Below are 20,780 nucleotides of genomic sequence, written 5' to 3' on the forward strand. Positions count from 1 at the left end.
TCGATGACTATTTCTAATTTGGCAATAGTGAATGCTATTTTCATTTTTGGAAACGTGTTAAGAAAAATGAACCCCAATGCTAAAATTGTCATTCTTTTTCCCCGTTTTCTCTTTGCTTTCTACCACAGAACAGCTTGGCTAAACTTGGCATAGCCACCTTGGAAGAGATCAGCCATTGGTTTACTGGAGAGAACATTGGACTGTCTGGGTAAGCACCTGGTTCAAGCGCACTTCTCTGCATCTCACTGTGCGTGTGTGTGTGTACGGCTGTGGGCACTGTTTACTGACATCCTCTGCTTTTCTAGAATGTTCTGTGCAAGTTTCATAGGCTGTGACCCAGCGGTGCTGACATTAACGTTAATTACACAGCAGAGATACGAGGGAGATTCCTGGTACCCACGCAATGGCCCGCTTGGGGAAGTGCAAGTTTTCAAGTGCAGGAGGAGGTGTAGCGCGTGAACAAGTTTAATGAACCAGTCACATGAGGATCCTCCACCATAAAGAGGTATCCTCAGGTATTCCGACAGGTATGGTCGAACTCTGTAAACGCGATGGTCAGTTGCCCTGTGCACGTGCGCCCTCACATGCTCCTAACAGCTCTCTCCACCACCTCCGCCCCCACCCATCCTCCTCCCATCCATTGTCTAAAGTTACTAATTTGGTATGTAATAATTGAAACTGGACTGTCATTCCTGCAAGTAGTAAATTGTTGTTGGAATTTTTTTTAATTGTTAGTTTTAAATGTTCACGTTTTTTCCTATTTCGCAATCAAATCTTTCTCTCCTTTTCTAGTATCTCATTTGACTCAAAATTTACCCTGTTTCCTTCCGTGTTGTTCCTCAATCGCTTCCTCATTGTTAAATCTTACTGAGTAAGGAGCTGGACTATTGTTCCCAGGGTCCAGATGCCCTGGTTATGCTAATTAATAGCTTGCACTTTCAGCAACCTGTCGGGCAAAGATTCTTGAGACAAAGGGTGAGAGAGGATTTTTAAATAATGGAGCTTGTTAGGACTTGCCCCACTGCAGCAAATTCTAGACTTTGGAGTAAAGCTCATTCTTGGCTACATTTAGTGAGCCAGTGAGATCTGTTCCAGACTAGTCAGCAGGGCCTTAGCTTCTGTATGTATTAAGTTAGCTGATCTCAGCCAAGGTTGTCTTTGGATTAAGTACTCCTTTTGATTTGATTTTATATTGTCACATGTATTATTCTACAGTGAAAAGTATTGTTTCCTGCGCACAAAACATACCATACGTAGAGAAGGAAAGAAGAGAGTGCAGAATGTGGTGTTGCAGTCATAGCTAGGGTATAGAGAAAGATCAACTTAATGCGAGGTAGGTCCGTTCAAAGGTTTGATGGCAGCAGGGAAGAAACTGTTCTTGAGTCGGTTGGTACGTGTCCTCAGACTTTTGCATCTTTTTCCCGATGGAAGAGAGTATGTCTAGCGGGTCCTTAGTTATGCTGCCTGCTTTTCCGAGGCAGCGGGAAATGTAGACAGAGTCAATGGATGGGAAGCTGGTTTGCGTGATGGACTGGGCTTCATTCACGATCGTTTGTTGTTCCTGGCAGTCTTGGGCTGAGCAGGAGCCATACCAAGCTGTGATACAACCAGAAAGAATGGTTTTTATGGTGCATCTGTCGTAGCGGACATGCCAAATTTCCTTCGTCTTCTGAGAAAGTAGAGGTGTTGGTGGACTTTCTTAACAATATACTTTTGGCATGTGGGGGGGCCAGAACAGTTTGTTGGTGATCTGGACACCTAAAAACCTGAAGCTCTCGACCATTTCTACTTTGCCCTGGACCAGAGAATGGTAAAATCAGCCCATTCCTGCTCCTGAATGATGCTCAGTGAGTCCTGCTGGAGAGTACTTGTATACATTGCGAATGAAGACAACATTGAGTGCGAATTTAATTTCTTGTATGGCTGAATAGCCTCATTGTCCAGATTCACACACTCCATAGAATGGTTACAGCACAGAAGGAGGCCATTTGGCCTGTCTTGACTGTGCTAGCCTGCCACAAGGGCAATTCAGCTAGTCCCACCCTCATCTTTTCCCTCTAGCCCTTGCGTTGCTTTTTCTCTTTAGGAGCTTATTCAATTCTCTCTCGAACGCCACGATTGAATCTGTTTCCACCGCACACTCCGGCAGAGGGTTCCAGGTCCTAACCACTCATTGTGTAAAAATAAAAGTATTCCCTCTGGTTGTCTTTAATGCTTTGTCGATCATCTTTAAATCTGTGCTATCTTGTTCCTAACCCTACTGCCAATGGGAGCAGTTTCTCCCTGTATTCTCTGCCCAGACCCCTCATTGTTCTGAAAACCTCTCTTCTCCAAGCAGAACGTTCCCTGCTTTCAAGGTTTATTTATTAGTGTCAGAGGGAGGCTTACATTAACACTGCAATGAAGTTATTGAGAAAATCCCCTAGTCGCCTCACTCTGGCGCCTGAGGGAGAATTTAGCATGGCCAATGCACCTCACCAGCACGTCTTTCAGAATGTGGGAGGAAACCGGAAAAAAACATACGCAGACACGGGGAGAACATGCAAACTCCAGACAGACAGTGACCCAAGCCGGGAATCAAACCGGTTCCTGGCGCTGTGAGGCAGCAGCGCTAACCACTGTGCCACCGTGCATCTGTGCAACTGAAGTTCCTCATTCCAGGAAACATTGTGGTAAATCTTTTTCCGCACTCTTTCTAAAGCCTTCACGTGCTTTCCAAAGTGTGGCGTTCAGAATTGGGCACACTATTCCGGTTAAGGCCGAACCAGTGTTTTAATAAATGTTCACCATAGCTTCCTTGCTCTTGTACTCTGTCCCTCTATTTATAAAGCCCAAGATATTGTATACTTCATTAATAGTTTTCTCAACCTTCCCTATCACCTTCAGCAGTTTGTGCACAGGCCCTCAAATCCCTCTGCTCCGGCACCCACATTAGAATTGTATCTTTTATTCCCCCTCCTTGTTCCTCTGACCATAACGTATCACTTCACATTTTTCTGTGTGAATACTTGCTCACATGGGATGGCTGTTGGTGTCCAAGAAACAGTATCGCAGAAACGGCATCTGTCTGTACGAGGAGAATGAACGAAGTTGACATGGGGAGAAGGTAGTAAAAGAACTGGTGAAAATAATGAAACTGTGTCCATTTTGGTTCATTGGTGCACATGTCCCGTGGGGAAATTGTCACGCGTGTGCTCACTATTGGATTGTGTCAGGTTGCTGACATCAGCACATCCTTTATCATGATACTGACTCCTGTGTATCTTGTTTTCTTTTCAGCACGGTAGACCTGTTGGACTGGAACAACCTGATTGACAACCGTACAAAAGTTGCCAAGCTCTTTGTAGTTCCAAATCTGAAGGTGCGGAGCAAATGTGTTGGTCGGTAGGGTTGTGAAATACATGTATGGGATATTTGTGTTGAGGAAATGATGCCCGTGTAAGTCAGGGTGGTAACTAATGTCATGTCGCTCTCTTTAGTTCAGAGCTTGGCAGATTCTTCACTCTGCAGTTCCTGGGGGGACAGCTTCAGTAATGCTGATTCTTCCACCCCAGCCAGTTCAGAGATCACCACCCCTAATGCCAGAGGTGGGAACGTTATAACGGAAGTGGTGCCTCACGCTTGCGAGGTGTGCCACAGAGCTCACCGCCCCAGTTCACCCGACAGCAGCCAGAATGGCTCACCACCCCTGTGAGCTGAAGGGGAAAAAAAATCTGGTGAATGTCTTAGCTTCCCGTTAAAACACTGTCTCTTCAGAATGAATGAAGTAATCGCAGTCCTCCAGGCTTGCTTACCCTGATCCAGTAAAGGCTTGGAGATCTCCTTTTCACCAATAGCAGAGCCAATCCCTGCTAAAAGCAGGCACAGGTTCCACATGAACACATCAAGAATTCTCCCAGACTCCACAACCCTTCTGAAGGCGAGAGCATACGAGCCCCTCGGACCTTCTCCCACTCCAGAATTTAGAAGACCACAATTTGATGGGGCACGATCCAAGCTGAATGAGGTACTATTCCAAATTGTAGTCCTCTGGATGTTGTTAAGACTGTTTTTATCCCTTCAGTCCCAGGAGTTTCAGAAACACTTGTATCTTGATGAAGCTTGACCTTTCCTTGACACTTTACTCCCCGGGTATTTTTAACCAAGCTGTTTTGCATACTTCTGTTTTGAAGTTCTTTTATTTTTGTCCCCATGTTGCTTGCTGGAAGGTTTTGACATAATGGACAGCAATATCCTTTACATACGGATTAAGCTCTGTCTGTTTTATTTCACCAGCGTTCCATTGTTCAGTGAGATGTGAAGTGAAGCTCCCAGTCCAAGGATGTGCGGGTTAGGTGCATTGGCCATGCTAAATTGCCCCTTAGTGTCCTGGGATGCGTGGGGTTAGAGGGATTAGTGGGGTAATGGTGATTGGGCCTGGGTGGGATTGTTGTCGGTGCAGACTCGATGGGCCGAATGGCCTCCTTCTGCACTGTAGGGCTTCTAGGATTTCTATTGCACCACAGAGTCACAGAATGGTTACAGCACGGAAGGAGGCCATTCAACCCTGTCGTGTCCGCACTGGCTTTCCCAAGAAGCAATTTAGCTCCTGCTACTCCCCGGCCTCCTCCCAGCAACCCCAGCGATGTGCGGGTCACGTTGATTGGCCATGCTAAATTGCCCATAGTGTCAGGGGACTAGCAGGGTAAATAGCAGGGTGGAGTTTAAGGGGTTTGGGTGGGATTGTGGTTGGTGCAGGCTCAATGGGCCGAATGGCCTCCTTCTGCACTGTAGGGATTCTATGATTCACCTTTTAAGACTCTCCTTTTTAAAGAAACTCTGTTGATCAAGGATTTGACGACCTGTTCCAATGTAACTATCTTTGACTTGGTGGCGATTTTCTTTCCCGAATAAAGCCCTGTACAGCACATTGGGACCGTATTGCAAATTGAAAGGTGCTATTGAAATACAAGCTATGTTGGTGTGCAGTTGTTGCGGGTGTCTGCGACTGTGTCAACCTGCGCACCCACGTCAAGAGATGACTGTGAAGGAGTGACGGCTGGTTGTGCTTTTCCTGCAGACGGGCGAGATTGAACCACTTCTGCTACAGTTCACAGAGGAGGAGGAGCTGCAGATGAAGAGGATGTTGCAGAGGATGGACGTCTTGGCAAAGGTAGGATGGGCCAAAGGGCACAGAGCCCCAACTGATTTGATTTGATTTATTATTGTCACATGTATTAGTGTACAGTGAAAAATATCATTTCTTGCGCACTTACCAGACAAAGAGAAGGAAAGGAGAGAGTGCAGAATGTAGTGTTACAGCCATAGCTAGAGTGTAGAGAAAGATCAACTTAATACAAGGTAGGTCCATTCAAAAGTCTGACGGCAACAGGGAAGAAGCTGTTCTTCAGTCGGTTGGTACGTGACCTCAGACTTTTGTATCTTTTTCCCGACGGAAGAAGGTGGAAGAGAGAATGTCCGGGGTGCGTGGGGTCCTTAATTATGCTGGCTGCTTTGCCGAGGCACTGGAAGTGTTTGATGGTGTAGAACATAGAACATAGAACATTACAGCGCAGAACAGGCCCTTCGGCCCACGATGTTGCACCGACCAGTTAAAAAAAAAACTGTGACCCTCCAACCTAAACCAATTTCTTTTCGTCCATGAACCTATCTACGGATCTCTTAAACGCCCCCAAACTAGGCGCATTTACTACTGATGCTGGCAGGGCATTCCAATCCCTCACCACCCTCTGGGTAAAGAACCTACCCCTGACATCGGTTCTATAACTACCCCCCCTCAATTTAAAGCCATGCCCCCTCGTGCTGGATTTCTCCATCAGAGGAAAAAGGCTATCACTATCCACCCTATCTAAACCTCTAATCATCTTATATGTTTCAATAAGATCCCCTCTTAGCCGCCGCCTTTCCAGCGAAAACAATCCCAAATCCCTCAGCCTCTCCTCATAGGATCTCCCCTCCATACCAGGCAACATCCTGGTAAACCTCCTCTGCACCCTCTCCAAAGCCTCCACATCCTTCCTGTAATGTGGGGACCAGAACTGCACACAGTACTCCAAGTGCGGCCGCACCAGAGTTGTGTACAGTTGCAACATAACGCTACGACTCCTAAATTCAATCCCCCTACCAATAAACGTGTGGAGGAGGCGCTCTCGGTTCACCTGAACCGCAGTGCTGTTGCTTCCCAGCCACTCCTACATTTCTCCTGCACACAAATGTTCTTTAGACCCTTTAAAAACAAAGAACAATACAGCACAGGAACAGGCCCTTCGGCCCTCCAAGCCTGTGCCGCTCCCTGGTCCAAACTAGACCATTCTTTTGTATCCCTCCATTCCCACTCCGTTCATATGGCTGTCTAGATAAGTCTTAAACGTTCCCAGTGTGTCCGCCTCCACCACCTTGCCTGGCAGCACATTCCAGGCCCCCACCACAGATTTAGTTGGTGTTCAGTCAGAAAGTCAGTTGCCACATGACCGCACGATGAAGCAGCCAAAGACCTGACTTTGTGAGTCAACCACAGTGAAGTTTGCGTTTTATTTGAGAGAAGCACGGAGATGTCCTAACTCTCGTGATCTGGGACTAAAACAGTCGCTTTTTGACATTCCCACTCTGCACAGGAAGCCTTGCAGAAGAAGGTCCGCCTCATGGTCGACGCCGAGCAGACCTATTTCCAGCCGGCTATCAGCAGACTGACCCTGGAGATGCAGCGGAAATTCAACACCAAGAAGCCCGTCATCTTCAACACCTACCAGTGCTACCTGAAGGTGAGGCACTGCGGGGGCGGGGGGGATATTTGAAAACAGTGAGATATAGGATACCAGGACAAGTTCTGCTGCTCTTACAAGTGGTAGCCCTGATGTGGAGATGCCGGCGTTGGACTGGAGTAAACACAGTAAAAAGTCTCACAACACCAGTTTAAAGTCTAACAGGTTTATTTGGTAGCACAAGCACTAGCTTTCGGAATGCTGCCCCTCACCTGATGAAGGGGCAGCGCTACGAAAGCTAGTGGCTTGTGCTTACAAATGGTGCCATGGGATCTTTTACTTTCACTGGAAATGAGAGACTGGGCCATGTTTAATATCTGTAGGTCCGTTCATTCCTCAGAATAGACGAAGACAGCAGTGGGACATTGAATTTGTTTTATTGAGCAGAATTTTTAAATGAACACATTACAGAGAAAGAAAAGAAAGATTTACCAGAGAGAGAGAGAGAGAGAGAAAAAGATAGAAACCAAAAGAGAAAATGCTGGAAAATCTCAGCAAGTCTGGCAGCATCTCTAAGGAGAGAAAAGAGCTGGTGTTTTGAGTCCAGATGACCCTTTGTCAAAGAGAGAGAGATAGATACCATCAAAAGCCAGTCCTGACACAGGCTTGACCCAAACCTCACTGAACACATACGACTATACGACTGTATAACTTTTCCATTATCTCGTACGAAAATCGCTTGGTACGAGCTGTGTCTCCAACTTTCAGAAACAATTTGCAGCTGTGGCCATGAAAGCTTTGTTTTGGCTTATGAGAAAGCCATTTCTGCTCGCATTGTACTTTCAAAGATTGCAGTCAATTTTCAAGCTAGTCCCAGCATGCCTGCTGAGTTTAAAATGTGGTCAAGTTAATTCTAAAAGCTTAGCATTTAGTTACATAGGCAGAAATATCTTAAAATGAAGTCTTTGCATTAACTGAAACAAACCATACAAAGGATCCCACAATATCTCAACCAAAAGATGGCACACTTAACAGTGCAGTAGTCCACCAGTACTGCACATAAGTGCCATCCTACATCATGTGCTTGAGAGATAAAATGGGACTAGAGCTATTGGCTTCTTTCTTTTGTCAAGTGTGCTACCAACTAATACCTGATCTAGGAAGGGAGATGAATAGCACAGATGGAGGTCAGGGCATCCCAGAGCAGTGTGGAGTGTCCATTGGCCCAGTAAGGGATAGGGAACGTGAGCCAAGCTTTGAACAATCCAATTAGACACTGGCTGATTCTGTCGCTGGACTGCTGTACCAAAGTTGCACTGACGGTTTCCTATTTCCTTTCTATCCCCCAGGACGCTTATGATACCGTTACTGTGGATGTGGAACTGTCCCGCCGGGAAAACTGGTACTTTGGAGCAAAGCTGGTGCGGGGTGCATACATGGCCCAGGAACGAAAACGTGCCCAGGAGATTGGATACGAGGATCCCATCAATAAAACCTATGAAGACACAAATGCCATGTATCACAGGTAGGGATCCTTGCCTTAACTGTGCACAAGGAATGAAGTGAGCTTGCTATGCGTCTGCACTGAGAGGAGTTTCTCTCTATCTCTTTCCTTTGAGGGCAGGCGTTGCACTCGTTGAGGTTGGGTGGCACAGGAAGATCCCCATAATTGCACTAGCTGATGAGAAGGCTTGGGGCGTGTACGCAGATGGATGTTGCACTCTGGCCTTAGTTCAGCAGCTCCTTGTGGAGCATTTTGACCACCGTGGCCTTTTTAAGGCAGGTTGGCTGGCATTGCCAAACCTCCTGGCTTGGCTGTGGATTAATCAACTAGTCATATCATGTTAAAGAAAGCTCACATGCGCACACAAGTCGACTCAATGATATGACAGAATGCAGGAGGAGGGCTTCCTCCAAAGTTGCTACTGCCCTTCAATGAGGTCGCAGTGCAGTTCAGTTACCACCTGGTCAGTTGCTTTATTTATTAGTGTCACAAGTAGGCTTACATTAACCCTGCAATGAAGTTACTGTGAAAATCCCCTAGTCACCATACTCGGGCGCCTGTTCGGGTACACTGAGGGAGAATTTAGCATGGTCAATGCACCTAACCAGCACGTCTTTCGGACTGTGGGAGGAAACCGGAGCACCCGGAGGAAACCCACACAGCACTGGGAGAACGTGCAGACTCTGCACAGACAGTGACCCAAGCCGGGAATTAAACCCAGGTCCCTGGTGCTGTGAGGCAGCAGTGCGAACCACTGTGCCTTCCACTGTGTGAACAGAATTGGACTCGAGTCAAAGTAACAGCAGTAAGCATTTTATGTCCAACCTGCCTCGAATAGGTCGCTTATTATTCCTGTTGGCCTTGTATCTGATGGGCAGGTGCTGGGTTTCTGGAGTTTCTGATCTTCTGTTGTTGTTATTCAGGTGCTTGGATTACATCCTGGAGGAAATCAAAGTGAACAAGAAGGCCAACGTAATGGTGGCCTCGCACAATGAGAAATCAGTTGCATGTACACTGCACAGGTAACGGAGGAATGTTTGACAATGCATCTTTTTGGGTGCCGCATTGCTGATGTGATTCTGGGATCAGAAATATGGTTACATTATACCAGTGCTTTTATACTCTGCCACAGGTGGGGGTTGTGGAATTGAGGGACCATTGATCGGCCAGCTGGGATCTTGTCTTGTCTCTTTCCTCCTCCTGACTTCCATTGCACGGTGGCACAGTGGTTAGCACCGCTGCCTCACAGTGCCAGGGACCTGGGTTCGATTCCTGGCTTGGGTCACTGTCTGTGCGGAGTCTGCACATTCTCCCCGTGTCTGCGTGGGTTTCCTCTGGGTGCTCCGGTTTCCTCCCACAGTCCAAAGATGTGCAGGTTAGGTGGATTGGCCATGTTAAATTGCCCCTTAGTGTCCAAAGATGTGTGGGTTTGGAGGGATTAGCGGGGTAAATACATGGGGTTACAGGAATAGGGCCTGAGTAAAATGCTTTGTCAGAGAATCGGTGCAGACTCGATGGGCCGAATGACGACCTTCTGCACTGTATGGATTCTATTCTGACACCAACAGCTGTTGTTTCTTGGCTTTTTGGCCAATAGCAGTGTCGGTTCAAGCCCAAGGTGGGGTGCAATGCCTCATATTGTCAGCTTGGATCGTGGTTGTCCCTTTTATGGACACCATGAGTTGGAATCAATTGGATTTTGAATGGATTTGGGTTTGCCTGGACCTTTCTGAGCATTGGCTTTGTAACTATAAGGATGGAGTAAAAAATTTTAAAATATCTTTGGAAGGATTCTTATTGGTTTAAAAACTAGTCCGGGTGTTCTGAATAAAATAAAAGAAATTGTCCTTGCTTGTTTGAAACCACTCCCTCTTTCAGTGGCTCCAGAGTGGATCCATGAGAGCTTTTGAATCTTTTATTTGTACCCCGCAGCGTGAATTACTTTTCACCCATCAGAAAGGAGCACAATGCTGGACATTGTGGGGATAAGAAAAATATCAGCCATGATTGAATGGTGGAGCAGACTCGATGGGCCGAGTGGCCTAATTCTGCTCCCATGTCTTATGGTCTTATTGTGGGAGTAGGGATGTGAATGTTGGGGTCTCTTTTTCTTCCCGTTGCTGATCCTCAATGCACCACCCCCCACCCTCCCTTAGGCCTCACTATATTTCAGCTGCAGATTTTCTCATGCTCTCTTGCTTTTATTGATGTTGCAGCTCAGGACACTCCAAGCCTTGGCTTGTGTAGCATCAGCATCCATGTCCTTGAGCCAGGCTGTGGAGTTATAGTCAAGTTTTAATGAATAGAGGGGAACTGTTGTGATTCTGACCTGACCTCTTAGCCATCCCACTATCTCTGCTGCTTGTGCAGGAAGTAAATCTGACCTCAAGATGTGCCCACTTGAACATTTATTCCTTAGTTATAAACTCTCTTGTTCTTTTCCTCACAGAATGCATGAGCTTGGGCTCCATCCGTCTGCTAAGAAAGTCTACTTTGGCCAATTACTGGGCATGTCTGATCAGATCAGCTTCCCCCTTGGTATGTGAACCAGAAACACAATTATCCTACACTTGTATTTATTTATTCATTCATTCATGGGACATGGGTGGCGCTGGCTGGCCAACATTTATTGCCCATCCCTCTTTGCCCGAAGGCAGTTGAAAGTCAACCACATTGCTGTGGCTCTGGAGTCGCATGTATGCCAGACCAGGTAAGAACGGAAGATTTCCTTCCCTAAAGAAGAGCCAGATAGAGTTTTCCTACAATCGACAATGGTTTCATGGTCATCAGTAGACTCTTAATTCCAGATATTTTTTATTGAATTCAAATTCCACCATCTGCTGTGGCGGGATTCAAACCCGGGTCCCCAGTTTCTGGACTGATGGTCCAGCGATATCACTAGGTGGTGAATGCCTGGAACGCGCTGACGGAGGAGGTGGTGGAAGCAGATTCTGTAACAACGTTCAAGAGGCATCTGGATAGATACATGAATAGGCAGGGAATAGAGGGATATGGACCACATAGAGGCAAGAAAATATGAGATGAGGGAGGCATTTGTGTCGGCACAGACTTGGAGGCTGAACGGCCTGTTACTGTGCTGTATTCTTTGTAGGTACCAAAAACACAATACCAAAAATATCAGGAATACGGCCAGTCGCACTTGACTCGTGCTCCAGGGAGTGGTGCTCTTAAGTTAATCCTCTTTATTGTGTCTTTCACAGGCCAGGCTGGGTATCCAGTGTACAAGTACGTCCCCTATGGTCCAGTGGAAGAGGTTTTGCCCTACCTGTCCAGACGTGCACAAGAAAACCGGGGCATGGTGGCAGGAACCCAACGGGAACGAGAACTCCTGTGGAATGAGCTGAAACGCAGGACCTTAAAGGGGGACCTATTCAAGGCTGCGTATTAAGAAGGGCGTGTGCAAGAGGAGGGCCTGGCACTCTGGTTTAACAAGATGACCACTCGTGTGGGAGAGGGGGCATAGTCTGTCTGTGTTAAGGCACAGCGTGTTTTAATAGTGTCAGGGAGGGGATGCTCTCCTGTCACTGGATGAGAGGCACTCAAAAGCTCTGGGGACCAGTGTTTCCCTCAAACAAAGCTCGACATAAAAATAATCCTGCTTGGTGGCCTTCATTAGCTGGGCCATCATTGTGCCTTGTTCTTTATCTTGTGCTGAGTGATTATTCAGGCCTTTCCTTCTACTCAATGTCAACCTAACCTATTGGATATGTTGACGTTTTGGTAATATAAATATTTAATTAAATATATAAATATATAGATATATGTTTAAAAAAAAATCCTGACTGGTATTAAGGAGATGGGTGGTGGACATTCTCCTATTTGTTTAGTGTAACTCTGGTAGAAAGGCGACAGTTAAATGATGTTGACACTGCACAGATTTCTGAGGCTTCTGCTGTTGTGCTGCAAAAAGCTGCATTCGACAAGCTAGAAACCTCTCTCGGAAACTCACCCATCGCCCTCCTCGATCTTGCTGCATATTACTCACCACATGTGTTCTTTCATTTTTTCCTTAAGCGGCAATGGCAGTACAAAAGTTTCCCTCCCCTGAAATATTTATCTTAATAACCACCTTCATATTTCTGGGAAGAGCGTTGGGCTGCCTGGCTTCACAGGGGGGTTAGATTTCAAAATTATAGAATCCCTCTAATGCAGGAGGAAGATATTCAGTCCATTGAGCCTGCATCAACTACAATCCCACCCAGGCCCTATCCCCGTAACCCCATGTATTTACCGTGCTAATCCCCTGACACTAAGGGGCAATTTAGCATGGCCAATCAACCTAACCCGCGCATCTTTGGAGTGTGGGAGGAAACCGGAGCACCTGGAGGAAACCCACACAGATACGGGGAGAACGTGCAAACCCCACACAAACAGGGGTGTGGCCGGAATTGAACCAGGGTCTCTGGCGCTATGAGGCAGCAGTGCTAACCTCTGTGCCACCGTGCCGCACTTGGGAGCCTTTCATTTGTCTGATGGCACTTGCGGCAGACAAAACACACATGCTTATGTGTGTTTCACATAGTTTTACATGGAACAGATCACTTAGCCTGTAAACAGAGACTTTAGGTTGAGGGGTGCCACTCCACTTAAAGCATAACTGACCAGGAGACCCTCTTTATAGATGCTCTTGCCACCTGCCATTGACATATTGGAAGGGTTTACAGGCTGATATCCAACCTGTTTGGCCAAGTTATGAACACACCTCCCGTGACCATCAAGTTCTGGAGTGGGTGTCGAACCCGGAGCTTCTGTCTCAGGGCGGGGATGTCACCCACTGTGCCACAAGATCTCCCTGGCAGTTGGATTGCTAGGTTCTTATACTCCAACACGGTTTGCTTGTGAGCACCAGTTGCTGTACAGGATGTGACCTTTCTCACAGATTGAACACTATGTACATCTCACAGGATTGTTGCCAGGTATGATATGGGCTGAATACTCCACTTGGACTGTGCTTGCTAGATTTTTGCAGTGTATCTACGTATGTAAATATTAAGTTACTACTGCAGTTACAGAGTATTGATGAGTGTGACCCCACACTATTGACCTCAACCTCAACACTGGAAATAGACTGAATCATTTTCAATTGTAACTTCATTTATAATGTGAAAATTAGCTCTATTCCGTTATGTGATCTATCAGAGTTCTAGGTAAATGCATTGTTTACGACATAACCCTTAATGTGCCATTGCTTTGTTATAATCTGGCCTCAGAAGCTAAGTCGCTCCATTACGCACAGAAGGAGGAGAGCCAGTTTTTTTTTGTGTTGTCCCATGTGGTTTTTTTTGAGTGTTATGTGTACACTCTATACCTGCTGGGCTGATCTTACTAAAAGCACCTTGCAGTATTTCAGTCAACCTCAAGCACCCTACTTTAAAGGGGAATGTTAGACTTTACCACTGTGTAATGCGTACAGAACTAACTCACAGAGACACTTTCTGTTTTAATTAAAGACTTGCTCAGTTTTTACTGTGTGGGTCACGCGATGTTTGTTGACTGTGATGTGACAATGGAATTATATTCGTGGAGGAAAAACTCCATTTCCATCAGGAGCACTTGTCCCATCAGCCACTTCCACACGTAAAGGCAAACTCCTGCTCCGTTATTCCATCACGCATTTCAAAGGCATCCGAGTTGATAACACGTTGTGCCAGGCCTGGGAATGCCTGGTGGGTTAGCAAGTCATGGATAATCCTCTCTTTTTCTCTCTCCAATCCAACAATGTGCCTCGCCCTTTATCAAAGAAGGGTGTCTGGCTACGTCAGACATCCTACGGCCTTGTAAAGGTGGTGGTGAGCACTTGATGTTGGATTGAGAAAGGATTTCATTGTAGGCAGCAGAGAGAAGAGAGTCTGGGGTGGGGGTGTGGGATTTTAAGCCTGAACACTACAAGCAGTGGATCGGGCTGTTGAATATTTTTAGTTGAAGGGCCCAATTTCAAATGGATCAGTGAACCCAGGCCCCACTATCTAAACTATAGGTCGGAGATCCAACATCCAGCCCCCTCGGGGCAGAGGTCATGCTGGATTCCGGATTTTGGTTTATCCATCATTAGAATTGGGCTGCAGTGCCAGAGACTAACTGCTGCTCGTCAGAATCGCACCCCCCGCCCCCCCCTCCCATTCTTTGAATTGGTTCACTGGATTTGGGGAAAAGAATTGGATCCCAGTGGAAGGAATTAATGGACCCAGGCCCATTGACGGGAGAGTTATTTACAAAACCTTGTCGATGAGTCCGCTAATATTTTATTAAGTGGGAAATCTGTCAACAAGACTTGGAATGCAGCTCCATCACTCTGACTAACCCTGCACACCTTGAGGGAGAGAATCCTGGACGCTGTCCCTCTGTGTCCAGTGATTTGGCGGGGTGGGGGGGGGGGGGGGTGGTGGTAGTGGTGGTTGTGGCGGGTGGGGCAGTGTGGTGGGGGGGGAAAGCTGTAGAAGGATGTGCTGCAGTAGATTTTGGTTCTCTGTTTGCACAACTCTCGCTGATTCTGTCCTCTGGAATCAGCCTAGGAATGGCCTCTTCATTCCCACGCTCACTCGATTTGAGGGACCAGATCCCTCGAGAGAAAAATGTCCAGAGACACTTTCAATTTGTTTAGTTACAGACTTGGTCACTTTTTACTGAGTGGGTCATGAGATGTTTGGTGATTGTGATGTGACAATGGAATGATGGACCGCTGGATTTTGGATAATGTAGCTGTATAAACAGAACATGTAAGTGCTGTATGAAAAGCATGTTTAGTGACACTGTGAAGCAAGCCAGTTTTTACTTTGATCTTTACTTACCTTCATGTCTTTTTCAGAGCCCCTTTATACACACACCTCTCTGAGGTGAGACAAGCCAGCCCAATCTGTGCTGTCCGTGTTGCAGTCCGGAGTGGGTTAGTTCAGTTAGCTGGATGGCTGGTTTGTAATGCAGAGCGATGCCAACAATGTGGGTTCAATTCCCGCACCGACTGAGGTTATTTATGAAGGCCCCGCCTTCTCAACCTTGCCCCTCGTCTGATCCTCAGGGTCAATCAGCACGAGTCAGCTCTCTCCTCTCTCCCCCCCAGCTCCCTCTCCCTCCCCCTCCTATGATCGTAGAATCCCTACAGTACAGAAGGAGCCATTCGGCCCATCGAGTCTGTACCAACCACAATCCCACCCGGGCCCTATCCACATAACCTCACACATTTAACCTGCTAATCCCCTGATGCAAGGGTCAATTTAGCATGGCCAATCAGCCTCACCTGCATATCTTTGGACTGGGAGGAAACCGGAGCACCCGGAGGAAACCCATGCAGACACAGGGAGAACATGCAAACTCCACACAGACGTTGACCCGTGGCTGGAATTGAACCTGAGTCCCTGGCACTTTGAGGCAGCTGTGCTAACCACTGTACCGCTCAAATCTGGGACTATGGAAACATTACTTTTACCTCTTACCCGCTCTGCCCATGTAGCTCAACAGTAGGCCAACGCTTCTTGGAAAGCACTTTCACATTGTTTTGTGGACCCCTTGGAAAGTCTACACAGACCCCTGGGGCCCATGGTTTGCGAACCACTGCCATACTGAACCACGACTGCACTGTTGTGTTGTTGGCCTGGATGCTGAACTGTTGCTGTTACTTTCTCCTTTGTGCCTTTGGAAGGGATCTGATGCCTTATATATTTCTTTGTGTGGGGGCATTGTCTTTGCAGACGTTCATGAAGATCATGAATGGGACTGCACCTTATGACTAAGAATTGGGAGATTTGATCTTTGTGTCTGAAGGGAAAGAATTAACTAATGGTTGAAATGGCTGCCAACACCTGATTTTAGATAAACAGATTTACGTTGCAGAGAATTTTTAAATGTTCACTTGAAAGGTTTGGGGGATATACTGTGTGACGGGGAGAGGGGCGTGTGGCTCAACAACTGTGAAATAAGAGAAGCAAAATGAACTTCAGAAAATATCGGACTCTTAACCACTCGTTTAGATAAGCCTGTACTTTTGTAAGCTTATTGCAAGTTCTTACTTCCTGAAGGACTTGATCAGTTCAGAATGCCTGTTTCAAAGTTACTATTAGTTTTCTTCAAAGTGCCCGAGGCATAGGGCCATAAGGGGTGAAGTTTGATTATGTGTCTTAGCTGCTAATGTAGTGTTGCTTCGTGCCAACCCTACAGCGAACATAACTGGAGAGATCACTCGGCCATCCGATTATTTAAACTGGAGAAAGGGAGTGATCTGTATCCACTTGGGAACTCTGATGGCTAAGGGGTTTATTTTAACTTCTTAAAAAATGTTTTCCTGTGTTCTCTACTGATTTACCTTCTGTGTGTTTCAGGTTTTCAATAAATATATTTGTGTATAGATTGCTTACAATGTGTGTGTTTTGATTTTAAATGTTCGAGCCAGCCGAACACCTGATAAAATGTGCTTGACTGTCCAACTGACTGAGCAGTTCGAAAAATGGTGCAAATACACAACAGATCCCTTGGCATCAGAAAAAAGGACAACTTTAATGTGTCTATTCATACAATAGAAGTATTGGCTCATTGTCTTCAGGGGCTGCACGATGGCACAGTGGTTAGCCCTGCTGTCTCACAGTGCCAGGGACCCAGGTTCAATTCCAACCTCAGGTCACTCACTGTGTGGAGTTTGCACGTTCTCTCTGTGTCTACGTGGGTTTTGGCTGGGTGCTCCGGTTTCCTCCCACAGTCTAAAGATGTGCAGGTTAGGTGGATTGGCCGTGGTGAATTGTCCCTTAAGATGTGTAGGTTAGGGGAATTAGGGGGGGTAAATATGTGGGGTTACGGGGATAGGGCCTGGTTGGGATGCTCTTTTGGGGAGTCGGTGCAGATTCAATGGACTGAATGGCCTCCTTCTGCGCTGTAAGGATTCAATGAGATGTTGACATATCTGCCAGGGATTTTGGTCCTTTTAAGTTTACTTCTCCCTGCCCCCCAACTTTTATCAATAAATCCACGCAAGTAAAGTTTGTTTGTCCAGTCAGAGGTTTAGAATCACCCCATTTGTCTAACTTTAGAGAGATTAGTTGGGAATGAGCAAACGTTTCAGGGTCCCGCTGGCTTTTAACTGCACAGTTAATCAGAACACAGCAGCTGGTGAACATCCAAATATTAATCAAAACATACAGTTGGTCAGTCAGAATCTGCTAAGAGAAAAAGCCATTCGCGTATCAGGTGTGTACTCTAACACAGCATGGATAGGGCTGCTGGTTATTGACCTAACAATGTCATCCCAAGCAATGACTTGTTAGCTGACCTGGAGGCAGGCGAGAAGAATCCCCGTCTTGCGGCCAATCTGTTCCTTCGATTCTTGTTGCTGATCTTTGTTGGTTTGTCAATTATCGACTGCCCTGGGTGCTGTGGACCTCACTGGCTCCAGCAGGGATCCATTGTGGATTCTGCACAGCAAATCAGCCCAGTTATCTATCTTTGTAACAAATTGACCCCTAAATGAATCCTCCCTCCCCAGCAGGGTGGCTGACAATTGGTCATTAAATAAACTAGTGGGAACAGGGTTGCTCTTGCCAGCCCACAGTGTTCCATCAAATCATTCATGTTAATTGTGGGCAAATGAGCGCACAGATGTTGTTTTGAAAAATTATGAGCTTGAGTGACTCCCTCCCGCATCTTTTGAACAACACAACAGAGCACAGAATGAATGCATTCGATATCATCTCCTAACCAATGACTGGTGTTTTTACCAGTTGGGGGACCTTTGTTTTTAACATGTGTTCTGTGGGAAGATTCTGAATGAAGGCCTGTTTTCCCACCGACATAAGAGAACAAACACTTATTGTGCAATACCTGACCGCTGGTTGAACTGGCAAGGGTTTGAACATGTGATACTGAGTGAAATAAAATTATTTTTCTTGGCAGTACTAGATCTTCCTTTTTCGGATATTCCTCATGCATCTTCCCACACAATTCCACCTATGCAGTGCTGAGCTGTGATTTGCGAGAAGTGACGTTGTGTGGTCACATCACTCCAAACCACTTGTTAGTACACAAGGCTGCAAGAGCAATGCAAGATCCTTGTCAAGATCAGTACAGCTCTGACAACGTGCGAGAAGCTCAACACCATCCAGGACAAAGCAGCCTGCTTGATAGGGATACCATCCACAAACATTTACTCCCTCCACCACCAATGCACAGTGGCAGCACTGTGTATCATCCTCAAGATGCACTGCAGTAGCTCACCAAGGTTTCTTAGGCATCATCGCCCAAACTCATGACCACTACCATATAAAAGGCCTAGGGCAGCAGGTACCAGGGAGCATCCCCACTTGGATATTCCCCTACATCCTGACTTGGAATGATATTGCTGTTATTTCACCGTCACTGGGTTAAAGTCCTGGAATACCCTCCCTAACAACACGGTGGGTGTACCTACACCCCAATTCCAAAAGGCAGCTCAGCACCTCAAGGGCAGCTAGAGATGGACAATAAATACTGGCCTAGTCAGCAATGCCAACATCCCATGAATGAACAAAAATAAAGTACATAATCGCTGCTAATCCACTGTGCTATTTGGACAGTATAATGGAGTTTAGCAATATTCCTAAGCTTGCATAGAAACAGATCGATGCATAAATACACAATGGGAACGGCAGTTATGAATCAGTACATCAGAAAGCACTTAATTGATGGAAAATGTTGCAGAAAACAAGTTGACACAAATCTGCTATACCTGAAGCTTCCATCATTGAGCACTCAACTTAGCTACAATTATCAAGTACATTTTGGATGACCAGAAGGTGTGAAGTAGAGGATGAGATTCCGTTTGAATGATTATTGGTTGACTATCTGGTAACATAAATGAGAGAGAAAAAAAACCTTAGTAATTTGAAATGTTTTGCAGAATCCTCAACTGTGTCTGTGAGGCAGAGGTCAGGAAGTAAGTGCGCCAAATATTTATGAATCTTTAAAGGCTTAGTGGTAAATTAAAATCAATGGCACAAAACACATTGTTTCCAGGATATAAGCTTACTTCAGCTAAGCAGAATATGAAATACTGTCCTCCCAATTCTGGTGATGAAATGACACATTATATAATTCTGATGTAGAAGCCCTCTTCCTTGTTTTTTCTGCTGGTGATAACTTCCAGTAACACAATTACAACAACTTCTTCTTCATCACCCATATAATGGGAATTAAATAATGTAGAACTATGCTGGTCTGAAAATGTCTGATCTTGGAAGCTAAGTAGACTCGAGGCCCGGCTCATACTTGGATGGGAGACTGCCTGGGAATACCAGGTGCAAAAGGTTTATGGACAGCACAGTGGTTAGCACTGCTGCCTCACAGCGCCAGGGACCCAGGTTCGATTCCCGGCTTGGGTCACTGCCTGTGTGGAGTTTGCATTTTCTTCCGCGTCTGCGTGGGTTTCCTCGGATGCTCCAGTTTCCTTCCACAATCCAAAGTTGTGCAGGTTAGGTTGATTGGCTATGCTAAATTGACACTAGTGTTAGGGGGATTAGCAGGGTAAATGTATGGGGTTATGGGAATAGGGCGTGGGTGGGATTATGGTTGGTACACACTTAATGGGCCGAATGGCCTCCTGTACTGGAGGGATTCTATGATTCTAAAATAATCCACAATGCTATTTACAGGGGGGGAGGAGGTGCTACTGCTGACCCTGCAGGAATTTGTCTAGTTAACTTTTGCAAATCAAGTGGAAGGTTAAAAATACCCATCCTATGTCAAATGGAGGAATTAAAAACCTACAGTAACTTAAAGTAGCAGTAGCAGCTTTCCACAGGTACAGGAATCAAGTGACGGTTTCTCCTCCAGTTTTTGTCAATATCGGACATGCAATCATGTCCCAGCAGGAAGTCGTAGAGGAGACAAGGATGGTCTCCAGCAACTAGAATCACGTTTGAGCAAGCCCTATCTTCCAGATGTTGACCTCTTGGGTTTTATATCGATGGGAAATCATGTTTCACCAACTTACTGGGGTTCTTTGAATGAGTAACATGCGCTGTGGATAAAGGGGAACAGGTAGACGTACGGTACTCGGATTTCCAGAAGGCATTTGATAATGTGCCACATCAAAGGCTATTGTGGAAAATAAAAGCTCATGGTGTACATATCAGCATGAATAAAAGACTGGCTGGCTAGCAGAAAACAGAGAGTATGCATAAATTGTTCTATTTCTGATTGGCAGGATATGATGAGTGGAGTCCTCCGAGGGTCTGTGCTGGGGCCTCAACTTGTTACAAGTAGGCTTACATTAACACTGCAATGAAGTTACTGTGAAAATCCCCTAGTCTCCACACTCCAGCGCCTGTTTGGGTACACTGAAGGAGAATTTGACGTGGTCAATGCACCTAACCAGCTCATCTTTCAGACTGTGGGAGGAAACTGAAGCACCTGGAGGACACCCACGCAGACACGGGGAGAACATGCAGACTCCGCACAGAGAGTAACCCAAGGCTGGAAGAGCCTGGGGGGGGGGGGGGGAGGCAGGGGAATGGGGGGCTGAGGTGGGGTCCGGTCACCCACATGCTGCATGCTGTGGGAGGGAGGTTGCCTCTCTTTGCTGAGGGGTTGGTGGTGCC

At 46.3% G+C, this 20,780-nt stretch overlaps 1 protein-coding gene across 1 annotated transcript in view; it reads left to right on the forward strand.

Annotated features, from left to right (window-relative positions):
• Nucleotides 1-11,953, forward strand: part of LOC144502953 (proline dehydrogenase 1, mitochondrial-like) — a 40,730-nt gene extending 28,777 nt beyond the window's left edge. The window contains exons 7-14 of the mRNA XM_078227390.1: nt 129-208; nt 3,280-3,361; nt 5,060-5,152; nt 6,615-6,761; nt 8,051-8,226; nt 9,129-9,227; nt 10,655-10,743; nt 11,427-11,953. Coding sequence (XP_078083516.1) covers nt 129-208; nt 3,280-3,361; nt 5,060-5,152; nt 6,615-6,761; nt 8,051-8,226; nt 9,129-9,227; nt 10,655-10,743; nt 11,427-11,614 — 954 coding nt within the window. The 3' untranslated portion in view covers nt 11,615-11,953. The remainder of the gene's footprint in view (nt 1-128; nt 209-3,279; nt 3,362-5,059; nt 5,153-6,614; nt 6,762-8,050; nt 8,227-9,128; nt 9,228-10,654; nt 10,744-11,426) is intronic.
• Nucleotides 11,954-20,780: the final 8,827 nt, after the last annotated feature.

This window comes from Mustelus asterias, chromosome 13 (genome assembly GCF_964213995.1).
Source record: "Mustelus asterias chromosome 13, sMusAst1.hap1.1, whole genome shotgun sequence".
Lineage (NCBI taxonomy): Eukaryota > Metazoa > Chordata > Chondrichthyes > Carcharhiniformes > Triakidae > Mustelus > Mustelus asterias.